The 13570-nt window shown below is 37.2% G+C and overlaps 1 protein-coding gene across 21 annotated transcripts in view; it reads left to right on the plus strand.

Annotated features, from left to right (window-relative positions):
• AFDN (afadin, adherens junction formation factor) overlaps positions 1-13570 on the plus strand; it is a 108597-nt gene that overhangs the window by 77479 nt on the left and 17548 nt on the right. For all 21 annotated transcript variants that reach the window (XM_072331241.1, XM_072331220.1, XM_072331224.1 and 18 more), the window contains 6 exons: positions 9086-9151; positions 9302-9375; positions 10305-10423; positions 11420-11593; positions 11881-11972; positions 12385-12573. In XM_072331241.1, the coding sequence (XP_072187342.1) occupies positions 9086-9151; positions 9302-9375; positions 10305-10423; positions 11420-11593; positions 11881-11972; positions 12385-12573 (714 nt within the window). The remainder of the gene's footprint in view (positions 1-9085; positions 9152-9301; positions 9376-10304; positions 10424-11419; positions 11594-11880; positions 11973-12384; positions 12574-13570) is intronic.

Raw genomic sequence — 13570 nt, forward strand, 5'->3', positions numbered from 1 at the left:
GACTACTTTTCTTTACTTGCGTATTTTTATATTAATATTGCAAAGGGATCACCTAGCAATTTGCATTTCATGTCTTCAGAACAAGGTGTTCGTGTGCGTCGGTGTTTTTGCTTTTTTGTTGTTCTGATTTCTTCTTCTGCTTTTAATTTAAGTGGGTGTGCCAATTTCTGCTTGTGCTAATCCCCTCTATGTGTGGACACTTGGTAGCAGAATGTAAAAGTTACAGTGTACACAGTCTTTACTCAGAATTGCTCTAGCAGACTTCATTCAGTTCTGCCTTTCTAATAACTTCAAAAGTATGTTATCTATACATGTTATTTCAGTATTTACTTTTAAATTTCATACTACTGTCAGTAAAAAAGACTCTTAAGAGTCTAAATTGTATACTGAGTTTTTCCCATGCAAACAATATTCTAATTTGGGGTAGAAATTTTGAACGTTAAGAATACTTGACAACGTATCTACTGATACTGAACTAAGTTTTATGCACCTGAAAATGCAGTACAAATTTATATGGAAGACTGTACTGTATTTTTCCTGTTGTAAATTCTCCTTAGCTGTAGAGCTAAGAGCCATCACTTGGAAAAAGTGCACATATGCGTATGTATCTGTGTGCTCATGTGTGTGTGTACATGTATACACCTTTATTTCTTTTCCTTCCCCAAAAAAGGATCACTCATTACGTGCTGCCCTTACTTTATCCACAGACCTAATTAAGCTGAGGCATTTGTTCAGAGTTGCCTCAACAGGGATGAGTGTCACAGAATGTTCAAGACAACTTCTCAGTTGGCAGAAAACTCTAAATAGCCCTTAGTTTGTCGCTGTTCAGTGTATTTAGAGCAAGCACGTTGTAAAAAGTTAACCCTTATTTTGGGCAATAAAGCTCAAGTGAAGTAAAAATGCCTTCATGAGTTTGTAGAATACCACATGAATTTTAAGTTGTAGCATTTATTAAAGAAAGAAAAAGGTTAAGATGGTCTATTTTATAAAACTTTCATAGGCTGCTAGGAATGTAGTGTATAAAGTGTTTTCTGTTTACCTACTGCTTACTGTCCCTGTTTCATTTAGAGCTAAGAGAAAAGAATGGTTAGGATAAACTGCATACTTTATTTCAGTCTCAGAACATGACTTTAGGCCAATTACTTTTGCTTCCTTGCTCTCATTTTCATCAAGATACCTTTTGGAAGAGAAATGCATTATCTTCTGTGCTAGACAGAAATACATACAGCTTTTTGTGCCTTCATGCCTTTATCTGTTTGCCTTATTAGGGATTCTGAGTGCTGTAATTTGATTTAAAGGGAAAAGAAAGTCTACATCTATGTAAAACTACAATCATATATATTCTATTACTGTCACCTCAGGAAGTTCGTTACACAGCATCTGTGGTTCTTTGTCCTTTTGTCTCTTGGAAGAAGCAAGCTTTAGGAAGATATATTCACGTACTTGCTTTGTACCTGACTCAAACTTCATTTTAATTGTTCTTTCAACAATTGTTCTTTAAGAAAAAATGTTGTTAAAATATTTTGTTTAATTTGAGATATTTTCTCTGTTTGCGACTGTGTTTTGTCAAATACTGAAAATGTTTGGTATTTTCCCTCCCACCACAGAGGAGGATTTAAGAGGAGAAAGGAGACATTTACATATGTGGAACATGGGTCAGTGCTAAGATTGTTTTTAAGCCAGAGTACTCATAGTAGCTGTGGCTGCAACTAGCAGACCAGCTTTACATAGAGCAAGCTGTTTCACCTCATTTTTATACAGCACTCCATGGAGTGTTTTGCCTAATGATGACAGATATCCAAAGTCTCTAAATAGTTTTGTTGTTTTTTTTTCCGATCTTTATGTCCAAAGAAGCTTGCTAATGCTGCAGGCAAGCCAGTAGCTACAGAGCTTGATCTCTGGACAGACAGCAAGTAGTTCAGTGAATCGTAGGCACGCTGCAGATACTAGTTCTCATCCAGATGCAAATTATAAAATGCATACAGCTTTAGGGAACATGAGTGCTCAGGGTGGGGATATCTTCAGAAACTTTTGCTTTTTGCCTCATAGACAGCACATTTGTTAGTTTGCTGCATAGTTTAGTAAATTGATATTCTTCGTAATGCTTCTAAGCTCGGGTTATTTCACTGCTTTTGGACTAATTACTTACCAGGGAGGTTAGACTGAGCCTTCATGCTGTTGCATAAACTTAAATGCAAGTTTACATAGAAGATCTTTGTAAGTTTTTGTAAACATCCTCAGAGTCTGGAATCAGAAAATTAGCCTGATAAAAATCAGAACAATCTGCTCTGGGCGTAGGCAGATAAAAGATTTTGGGGCCGATAGCTGATAGCAGGTCTGATAGCTAGATTATAGTCATGGGGCAGATCTTTATGGTTTTCTCTACAGATGCACATTATCTACATTATTAAATAATTAAATTCAATGATCAGAGGGCTGGAGCACCTCTGCTGTGGGGACAGGCTGAGAGAGCTGGGGCACTCTTCAGACTGGAGAAGGAAAGGACCCAGGGAGACCTTATAGTGGCCTTCAGTACCTGAAGGGGGCCTACAGGAAAGCTGTGAGGGGCTTTTTACAAGGGCACGTAGCAACAGGACAAGGGGAAATGGTTTTAAACTGGACGAGGGTAGGTTTAGATTAGATGTCGGGAAGAAATTCTTTACTGTGAGGGTGGTGAGACACTGGAACAGGTTGCCCAGAGAGGCTGTGGATGCCCTCTCCTTGGGAAGCATTCAAGGCCAGGATGGATGGAGCTTTGAGAAATATGGTCTAGAGGGAGATGTCCCTGCCAATGGAAGTGGGGGGTTGAGCTAGATGATCTTAGAAGACCTTTCCAACCCAAACCATTCTATGATTCGATGAAAGAAGATCTTTTAATATTTGCATATTTATGCAAAATTCAACCAAGTCTCAGAAAGTATTTTTAAAAAAGGAAAAAAATATGTTTCCACGAGCAGAAAGAAATCTGGAGTATTTTTGTATAGTCTTGATATTTGAAGCCACTTGCTTTGAGCCTTCCTTTAAAAATGGTCAAACTTTGTTTTATTTTTTTAATGGAATTAATCAAACTATAATTGGAGAGTAAAGATTCTTCCACTTCAGGATTCCTATTCACATTACAAGCTACGTGAAGCTTGCAACCATTAAAATATTTTTGTATTTAAGGCAAATCCGTATTGAAAGTTCATTAGGAAGACTTCATTGCAATTCTTGTAGAGAAAATTATATTCTAACACACGTAACATTGGGGGAAAAAAAAATTAAAAAGCACCTGTTATTGAAATGTATTTTTGTCTTTACTCAAATGTGGCTGCCAGTTTTTATGGGAAACTGTCCATAATATAGGGGTGTGATAAACAAGGCACGTGAAGCTAAACAGGTTTGGGCAAGTGGTAGTTTAGAACAAGTAATGACAAGACCTTACTGTCAACTGTTTGAAGACTTACCGGTTTGGTTAGGCATGGTATCCGTAGGTATGCTTTACAAACACTTCATTTTTCCTTAGTTTTCTAATATTACAATTCTCCTGTCCTTCTAACAGCTGGATGAGTATTTCTGTCATAGTTTTAATGTTTTAATTGTAGTTGCAGGTATTAAAATATACTGAGTTACCTACAGATCTGCAGCATGAATGTTCCTAACCTAGTGGAACATGTAGTTCGTTGTGGTATTCCACCAAAGCTTCCATGTGAAGCACTGTGAGGATGGCAGCAGCTTAACTGTCAGCATGGAGGCCTTCATTCCCACTCCAGTACCTCTAGGTACTGGTGGTACGGCTTAGTGACTATGGGCCCTAGGTCTCTGGCATGGTGTGGGTGCTTGGCTTTGTACCTGGCTATGTGCTGACACTCACTAGAAGAAACTGTCTGTTGTTTCTACTATCCAGGTGCAGCTGCTTATCCTGGCAAATGCAACATGAGGAGGAGGTGGGGGCGGAAAATTTTGTCTGTTTTTAATGCTTCCATGGTGACTGAATAACCAGTTTGAGGAGTGGGTATGGTGTTGCCATTAGGAAGGCCCTAATCTGATCTTACTGTTCTTTCAGCTCCTATTTCATATGCTAGTTGTGCTGTTCGGCATGTCCCAGTTGTATGGCTAATCCATGTGGGCCACATCTTCATGTGATTGATACCTACAAGGAGGTCTTATAAAAGACTAGTGTAGTATATCAATACTAGCAGTAAAAGATATTCTCCTTAAACATCTTCTTTATTCTGTCAGTTCATTCATTCATGTCACTATTGCTGCTCATCCTTAATTTTGTACTGGTTGGGTAAGTCAGAGTAGTTGTGCTTACTCAGATCACTGTAGTTTCTTGTTCTTTTCATTACCATTCAGTCTGATTACTCCATAGAAGTGTTGTATTTTTTTTTTTTTTTTAATAGTTTCTGTTTCTACAGTTCTTGTGAGATCTGAAGCAGATGTAGTGTTATGAACTCAATCCTATGAGAGCAAGGAAGATCTTACAAAATAATGCTATATATCATATAACAAATGCTATAAATCATTTGTTTATGCTTTGTTGAATTTGAGTGATAAAGGATTAATATTCTCTGGTAAATTATTTAAGGGGCTTCATGATTATGTTGACTTAATGGTAGAAAAGCATTCTGAAGTGGATTATGATAGCTTCTTCCTTGCAAAACAATTTTCTGTTTAGCACATACTAATTAGCTAGATGTAATTCTGCCCCAGTAAAGTCAGCTTAACTTTTGAGTTAGCTCCCACTAAACCATGTCCCTCAACACAACATCCAATCGCTCTTGAACACCCCCAGGGTCGGTGACTCCACCACCTACCTGGGCAGTCCTCTCCAGTGCCTCACCACCCTTTCTGAGAAGTAATATTTCCTAATGTACCCCCAATTGGGGGTACAATCCGGAGGGTACCCCTCGTGGTTTTGGAAGTCCATTTTCACTACAGTGCTGTTCAGCAGCCTCTGCTCAGAGCTGCTTCACAGAGCAGTCAGTGGGTTTCTTTCTGACACTGTATCAGTGCACAGCTAACATCATTTTGATGAATTTAACACAAGATGCTTAAAACTACTGAAACATGTAAAGAGTATTACACTACTGACATTGTTTTTTTCCTCAGTGGTTTGTGCAGTTTTTTGTTTATTTAACTGTATTGTGAAAGCACGGAGTGGTTTTGAAGCTTAGGTCTAATTCGCTTGAGATATCCGAATTTTAATTGCACTGACTTCCACATTCCTTTAAAAGAAAGACAGATTCATAAGCAGTGTACTAAAAAACTTGTTCTGTTGTACTGTCAGTAAGTTATAGGAGAGAAATTCGTATGACGCAGGTGAGAATTTCACTTGCATTGGCATTAAGGATTCATATCTAACTATGTATTAACATCATTTTTGTGTCTTTAATAACTGTACATTTCCTTCTAACAGAGTCTCCTGAAATAAGCATAAGTAAGTCTGTTTTAATAGAAATGAAAAACATTTACTTAAGATACTTCAAAGCGTGGGTAAAAGACACAGGAAGGTATGTTAAATTTAATGATGCTCAGTGAGAAGTCTTTGTAGGTGTAAGGGAAGATCGTGAGCATCGTGTTAGAAACAGTCTAAATGGTGTATAAACAGGAAAGAGAGTTGTTGTCCTAGTATCTGAATAGATATGGTAGTTGATAAAAGGTGTTCTATGTAATATGAATTGAGACATTTTAAATTCATGTTGTATGCTTTTAAATTTCATCAGCTCTGTGTCAAGAAAAATTTCTTGGAGCTGACACATCTGTGCATAACTTCTCTTAAAAGAACGGGGAAAAGATTGGCAAACTGTGTAGGCTTCATAAAACTACCTTCAAAAAGAAGGAATATTGAGCAAAATGTCAGCTTCTCTGGATTGTCATGAAGAGTCAGTGCGAAGTTTAGAGTGCAAGAACAGTTAGAGCAGAACTCCATCTGATCTGGTATGCTTCAGCTGTGGCTAACGGGAATTGAGCCAAAATGCATAACAAAACATGTAAAACAGTTCCTCCTGTTTTATAGCTGTCTGTAATTGCAGTATTTCTTCAGTATGTCTTACATCTGTATCCCTTTTCTGATAGCTCCTGGAAGTCCTTACCCTGAATCCTTGGTGTCTACAGCAGTCTTTTTCTTTGCAGTTTCCTAACTGAATTATAAAGTTCTGTGGAAAAAGGTTGACAGCATGAATAAGAAAGCTTTGTATTTTGTCTGATAAGAGTGATAATATCCCATCTGTGCCATTCATAATTCCGTTGACCTTCACTTTCTTTCATGTTTGTTCCTTAAGAGCAGGGGTCCTTGTCTATTGCTTGGTTCTCTCGAGGAAGTTGCCCCATGTTTCGTATCACTCTTGTTATCCTCTGAACCTCTGCTTCTGTTGTTGCCTTTTTGTAAGGGATTATATGGTCTTCCAAATGCAAGCCATCTAGTTTTGAAGTGGCCATGGTATTTTCTGGTTTATTTGTTCTTTTCTAATAGCTCTGTTCACTCCCAGGTGTTTGAACTGGTAAATGAAGAATACTGTGAAAACGGTAATTAAGGAGATTGATCTTGAGCAACAGTTAAAGCCAGTATGAAAACTACAATATGGGTGTTTGTGTTATTGTAATATATATATACATATATATATGTGACTGCAAACCAGTGCAGATATCATGGGCTTAAACAAGTTTCTATTTCGTTTAAGTTGTGCAGTTGTAATCAAGGATAAGAGAAGTGGCATGTGCAGATATAGTATGTCTGATATAATTAATGATTACTGAAGTCACAATCCCAAATTGTTTGGATTAACATGTATGCTATTTCAAGTAGCAAATGCTTGCTTTTCTCACTTAATCTTTGGCTGCATTATGCATTTTTTTGTCTGATTCATTAAACCTAATGAGGTGAGATTCTTGTTAACAGCTTTTGAAGTTAGAGCTGAATAAAGCAGCACCACTCCCAGGTCCCAGGACTTCTGATTAGTGTTGGTTAGTCTGGCCTCCAAGGAAATGTTGCTTCATCTCTGAAATTGCACACAGTGCATGGGAGTAAAGCAGTACTTGGATGAATCTTGCTGGTGACTCCTTAATCTGTTTGGATTTAAAGGAGTTTACCTGTAGATATGTTAGTGGTTGGTGGCCTAAGAAAGAGTCATCTTAATCTGCAATTCCCAGCGAGGAGAAGTGGTAACTCTTCTGGGCTGCTTCTGCCAAAATCAGAGCATTACTTCACATTTCGACCAGTAAAAGCATGTTTTTCCCTATTGCTGCTTCAGTTCTTAAACACTCTTCTCCAACCCTTGGTTTTACTTATCTGGTTTCTGTTTCTATATGACAAATTCAGTTACACTATTGGTTGCCCCAGTGAACAGCACGTTCATTTAGGGCTTATCTAATGAGTTCACTCCTTGTAAAAAGTAAAAGCTTCCTATCCTTTGTTGAACTAGTTATTAATATAGTGGGACAACTTCTTTCTTATCAATTTAAATCTAAAAATTCCTGGTATGAGATCTTGTTGCATACATTTCAAGCCTAGGTGTTCCATCACCTGGATCGTCCTTCCTCATCTGCTTCACAGTTGGCTTGGGGAAGAAGTCTTTTGGTTTTCATTGAGTTTATCTATCTTCTGACTTGTACAACTGATTCTTTGGGTATTAAGTTAAAATATACGTACATCCTGCTGTTATTTTGATGTTTCCATAGCGTCCTTTAGTTAAAATAATAATAATACATATATATATACTTTATTACCTTCATATTCCTCCCAGACTCAGAAAGTGATTTTTCTGTGGTTGTTTACTATGGGTTTGTTTGTTTGTTTGTTTTTTCCTTTCAAGCAGTTGTTATGAGAAATGAGGATGTGTTGAATGTTAATCTTCAATGGCGGGGCTCAAAGTAATTCCTGTTCTGTGGCTGTTGAGTAAATATTTGGAATTAACTCAAGGTTTAATAAAAAATTAGATCCTTCACCTCTCGGACAACTTTAACATTTGTTTCTGAAGAATCTGCACTTTTTATTCTGCATGGTGGTAATGATGGAAGTGGTGAATCCTCTTGCTTGCAAAAGAAGAAAAGGAGTCGGAAAAGTAGAGTGGGGAAGCTGCATATTCAATATGAAAGCAGTTTGGGGTGCTACTCCAGAAAACAACGTTACATTAAAAATTGTTCAATTGAAAACTTCATGGTAGTCCTAGAGTGTTCTGGGTGATGTGCAGATTATTTGGCATGCTTTGCTATAGTATGTAATGAAATGATTGTGGTACATTGTAAGTGACAGTTTGAGGGTTTGTGATACTAATAGACTTCTCTGTGGTGTCTCATAAATTTGAGCACGTGGATGATGCAACAGCATGGCTTGTATAGATCCTCATGTTCTCATGCCTCAGATCCATTGGTTGTCTAGCAGTATGCTTAGTGTTAACAGTGCTTTTAGAATTTAGTGGCGTACTTCTAAGCAGCTGTTTTATGAACAAAATTGCATGGTTCTGCAGTGGACTTAAATGTTGATTTGATAGTTCTAAAATTCTTACTAGTTGCAATGTTTACTTGTTCATCATAAAAGCAAAAGTGCTGTTTGCTTCTTTTTCCTAGGTCCCTACAGTCCTAATAAATATAAAAAGTGTTTCTGCTCTTTTTTGTCATGTATGCTCAAAGCAGAACAGGCAATCTGTACTTTACCTTGTGTGGTTTGAGCACTAGCAAGGGGGTGACAGGGGGCAGTCTTTTGGAACAGATACACGGGTATATTTAAAAAATATATATGCATTGAAAAGTGCAAGTATGTCTCATCGGAAGAGGATTAAAACAAACTCCTAAGATAAAAGATTCAGTTGATCAGATTTAGATGATGCCCGTAAACTGCTGATGTTCTTGTATTAAGACCAAATACTCTTCACTTCCTGCGGTGTTTTCAGGTTCAAGAAGCCTAGTATTAAAACTTGCTTTTGATTTTAAGTGAGCTGAACTTTCTTCCATGTTTTTGGTTTTTTTCCAGGCTGTGGAAATAAACCTCTGAATTCTCATTTTATTTTATTTTTATCTGGGCATGTAAAATTTTGAATAAAAATGAAGGAATGCGTAAGAGATTAAATATACATGAAATAAATTGATGTTTCTTTCTTTGTAGGGTGCCGGTCAAGACAAACTTGGAATATACGTCAAGTCTGTTGTTAAAGGAGGTGCTGCAGATGTGGTTAGTACGATTTTTAAATATAAGAGGTTCAAGGATGGAAAGGTCATTTGGAAATACTTTTAAATCCTTTGTGTACTAATTTGCATGAATAATCATTAGCAATTACATTGGTGAATGAATTTTTATTTTATGTTCTGAATACGTAACTAGGATGGCCGCCTGGCAGCAGGGGATCAGCTGCTCAGTGTGGATGGTCGAAGCTTGGTGGGGCTGTCCCAGGAAAGGTATGAAATGCTCTTTCTTGGTGTCTTTATATGGGGAAAAAAAAAAACAACTAGGGTGATATGAGGGCTGCTCCAAGAGTAATGCTTCCTATATTATTGTCTTGGCCCATAGTATCAGAGGTGGATGTTGGTGGTATGACAGTAGAGATGGAGCCTTGCCACCAATATTCTGTTACATACTGTTGCTGTGGAACAGATGGCAGCTGAAGGGAAGTCTGACCAAATGGCATCTGACATGGAGTTGTGCATGAAGCAATGCAGTATCGTTAAATTCCTGCCACTGACATTCACTGGTGCTTGGTGAATGTTTCTGGAGAATGAATAGTGGATGTGAGCACAGTGAGGCATCATAGCAGCTGTGAAATAGTGGGTCACCTCTGCAGATTTTTACAAACACAACACACAGCTCTTCATCACTGGCAAAAATTCATAGTTAATGGTGGTGACAGTGTTGAAAAAGAAGGTTTTGTAGTTGGGAATGTCTGTCTAATAGTGCTCCGTCTAGTAGTGATGTTGTGATCTTTGTATCTGTTCCGATTTCCATGTAAATAAATAGGAGGCATTACCTTCAGAGCAATCCACTGCAGAAAGTCTTAGACTCGCATTTTTGCATGCTGGGCTTTTACTTTCTCTGTAGGAGATACGGTGTTGCATATTAGGGCTCCAGTTTTTAGCAAACTTTTGTTACTCTAATTCTTAAATATTTTGGCTTCCAATTTATACCTGCAGAAACCCTTGCATGCATGTGATGTATGTTCAGTAAATTAATCTTCTGATATTTTTAAAATATTTATTTCAAAATGATTTTAGGTATTTCGTCATACAAAACACTAGAAAAAATTATGAGAAATCATGTCATACAAAGTTATGAGGAGAACTAAGAAGTATTGGACTTGATTTTATTTAATTTACTTTGTTATATTTTGCAGGGCAGCAGAACTTATGACAAGGACAGGTTCTGTAGTTACACTGGAAGTAGCAAAACAAGGAGCAATATACCATGGCCTGGCAACCCTGCTAAATCAGCCATCTCCAATGATGCAAAGAGGTAAAAAATAAAAATAAAAAAAGCTAATATTGATGGCAATAACGTCTTTGTAAGAATTAAAATACAGGAAATACAATAATTCATAGTAATTTGCCAAATTTTACCAAATCAAAAAATAAATCTAATTGCATAGACAGGAAGCATTTCTTTTCTTGTGAAAAGACAAACTGACTTTTAAGTAGTATTTAAAATTGTATTTGTCTAATGTTTAATGAATGTTCTGCATTTGTTCATTTAAAAAAAAAAAAAAAGGATTAAAGTAGAATAGTGGTTTTGAAATAATTTTTAATTACGAAATATAATGAATACAAACACTATTAGAATTTCAATAGCTTTTCCATCCCTTTCATAAAGGCTTCCCTCTTCGTGGGACTTGAAGGCAGAGAGGTTAATGTAATTACTAAGAGAGAAAAATAAAACCAGAACCCCCTGGAACATGTTTTGTGATAAGTTTTTATTTAGCCTTTAAACTAAAAATAGTGGAACCTTTGTCTCGTAATTTTTCTAGGTCAGATCTTAGAAGTTCTTGGATGTTTTTTATCGTTGAACTTCATAGAGCCAACATCTAAGTCTTGCACATAATAACTGTGTAAAGGAAGCCTTTTTCTGTATGTAGGATATAGAATAGAATGGGTTAAAAGAATAAATCCCTATTATCACGATTTACAACACCATTCCAGATGCCATATGCCTCTGTGAGTCTCCAAGAGACTTTTTAGTAAGGAACATTTGGCTTTTCCAAACGTTGTATCTTTTCAAAAGCTATCAAAGATTCTTTTTTGAATTAGACAAATCCTGTGCAGTTGATAAGGAAGTGGAAGTGTGTATCTGAAGAAGTAACAGTTGTAAATTATCAGTTGCTATGCCAGAAACTCAGTTTTTGTGCTAAAAGCAAGGTAACTCCTGTCCAAAAAAGAACACACTAGACAGCAGCTAATATAAGTGAAGGGGGAAAATATATACCGACTGTTACAGTTTCTGACCGCTGTGGCTCAGGTAAACCCCGACCAAAGAGTGAAGGTTTTGAGCTGTATAACAACTCCACGCAAAATGGGTCACCCGAGAGTCCCCAGCTGCCATGGACGGAGTACAGTGAACCAAAGAAGCTGCCAGGAGATGACAGATTAATGAAGAACAGAGCCGATCATCGCTCCAGCCCCAACGTAGCAAGTAAGTCAGATTATTTTTCTCATAGAGGTCAGCCTTTCTTTCACTGACTTCAAGGGCTGTTCATTTCTGAGGGGGAAGGGAAGGCTTATTTGATTAAAAAGAAAACAGAATTTAAAAAAAAGGCAGGATTAAGTTTAAGTTTGAAATAATGATGTGGTTGTAACGTTTGGAGCAAGCCTCGTGTTAGAATTATTCAAAGCAGAGATCATACTTATGTTGTGAATACTATTAAGTTATGTAAATTAATATTAACAGGCATGTAAATGCTTCCTTTAACTTTCCAACAGATCAGCCTCCAAGCCCTGGGGGAAAGAATGCTTATGCATCTGGAACTACCACCAAAATAACCTCAGTCTCGACTGGAAATCTTTGTACAGAGGTCAGAAGTGGCAAGAAAATGCTGGCTAGTAAATTTTCCTTAGCTATCAATGGATCAGTGTGCTTGAGTCAAAGTAGTATCTTAAGTATTTGTACATTATGCTGGTGCTAGTGACTGAGCAGTGTTTTTACTTACTATGCCTTAATGAAAGATTAAGACAACTTTGTGTGATTTTATTACTTTTTCTTCGTGAAGCTGCAATTTCTTTGGCTTGTGCAATATTGCATACTTGTTTTCAGACCGTAAAGGTATTAGTCCTAACCACAGTTTATATTTGAAAACCTCTATTCCAGACAAATAATATTCTCACGGGGCAAAACAAACCATTTAAGAAACATGTGGTTAGAAAAACATTCTTTACAGACCCATGTGATTAGAAAATTCTATCTTACGTTCATTCTATCTTTTTCAGGAACAAACTCTTCCTCCGCGACCTGAAGCTTATCCCATCCCAACACAGACCTATACCAGGGAATATTTCACATTCCCAGCTTCAAAATCCCAGGATCGAATGGGTCCAGCTCAGAGTCAGTGGCCAAATTATGAGGAGAAACCACAGATCCAGGCAGAGAGTAATCACTCAATTAATACTACAATGCAGGTCAGAAGCGTTGTTTTTTTTTTCTCTAAGCATAAGAGGGAGATGGGTGGAAGTAGAAGAAACTGTTCCACTCAGTTTGCTGGAGGCATTTCTGCAGAGCAGTCAACCCTCTGTGATCTCTGAACTGCTGAATATTGGTTGAACCATAGCACAGATAAGGGGGATAACTGTACTTCTGCCAAGATTGGCTTGGGATCAGGAACCGTACTTTTTGCTATAGAATTTTTGTTAGCGAGTTATGCAGACTTGTTACCTGGGATGTTTTAAGTTCTTGTTCCTCAGAACAATGGGGAATGGCTGGTAGTAGGGTTTATCTTGTAAAGCGTTTTGTAGTTTTTAGTAAAGTAAACTAAATCCTTCACTCCTCTAAGAAGGTTTATGTGGAAAAAATCTCTTTGCCTGCAGGGTGCATTGTTTAAGTGACAGTGAAGTATTAAAAATGAAATAACACAGTATTTTGAAAACTATCCAGGGCCTTTGAAGAAACGCATTCCCTTCTCTCATTTAAAAATTAAAAAAAAGGGGGAAAAAAAAACCCAACCCACACTCTTTAAACTGCTTTATTCTTTTCCCCACTTCCATTGATAACTGCCCTGCTATCAAAATGCAGATGCTTCTGACATGAATTTACCTTTATAAAGTAGAAAGATAATGTCACAGTAAATGAGGACTTTACTCAAATCTGTGTAGGAATTAAAATCTTGGTAGACAAAATCCAGTCACTGGGTCTTTTTCTTCCTTCTCTAATCCACCAAGGACAGCTTCATCATTCAGAAACTAAGAAAGGAAAAAAAAAACAAACATTTTTATGTTGTTTGGCTGCTGTTTGGGTTTTTTTCTGCATTTGCTTAATTAAGGCTCAGTGTGCTTTACCTTCTGAAAAGCATCATCATCTAAGTTACTTTATGTCATGTCACAGAAACTAACTAGGGGTTGCTACATTGAGTAATCCCACATATATTGGTGAATGGGGAGAAAGGTTACTTGGGTAAAAGTT

This window comes from Excalfactoria chinensis, chromosome 3, assembly GCF_039878825.1.
Source record: "Excalfactoria chinensis isolate bCotChi1 chromosome 3, bCotChi1.hap2, whole genome shotgun sequence".
Taxonomy (NCBI): domain Eukaryota; kingdom Metazoa; phylum Chordata; class Aves; order Galliformes; family Phasianidae; genus Excalfactoria; species Excalfactoria chinensis.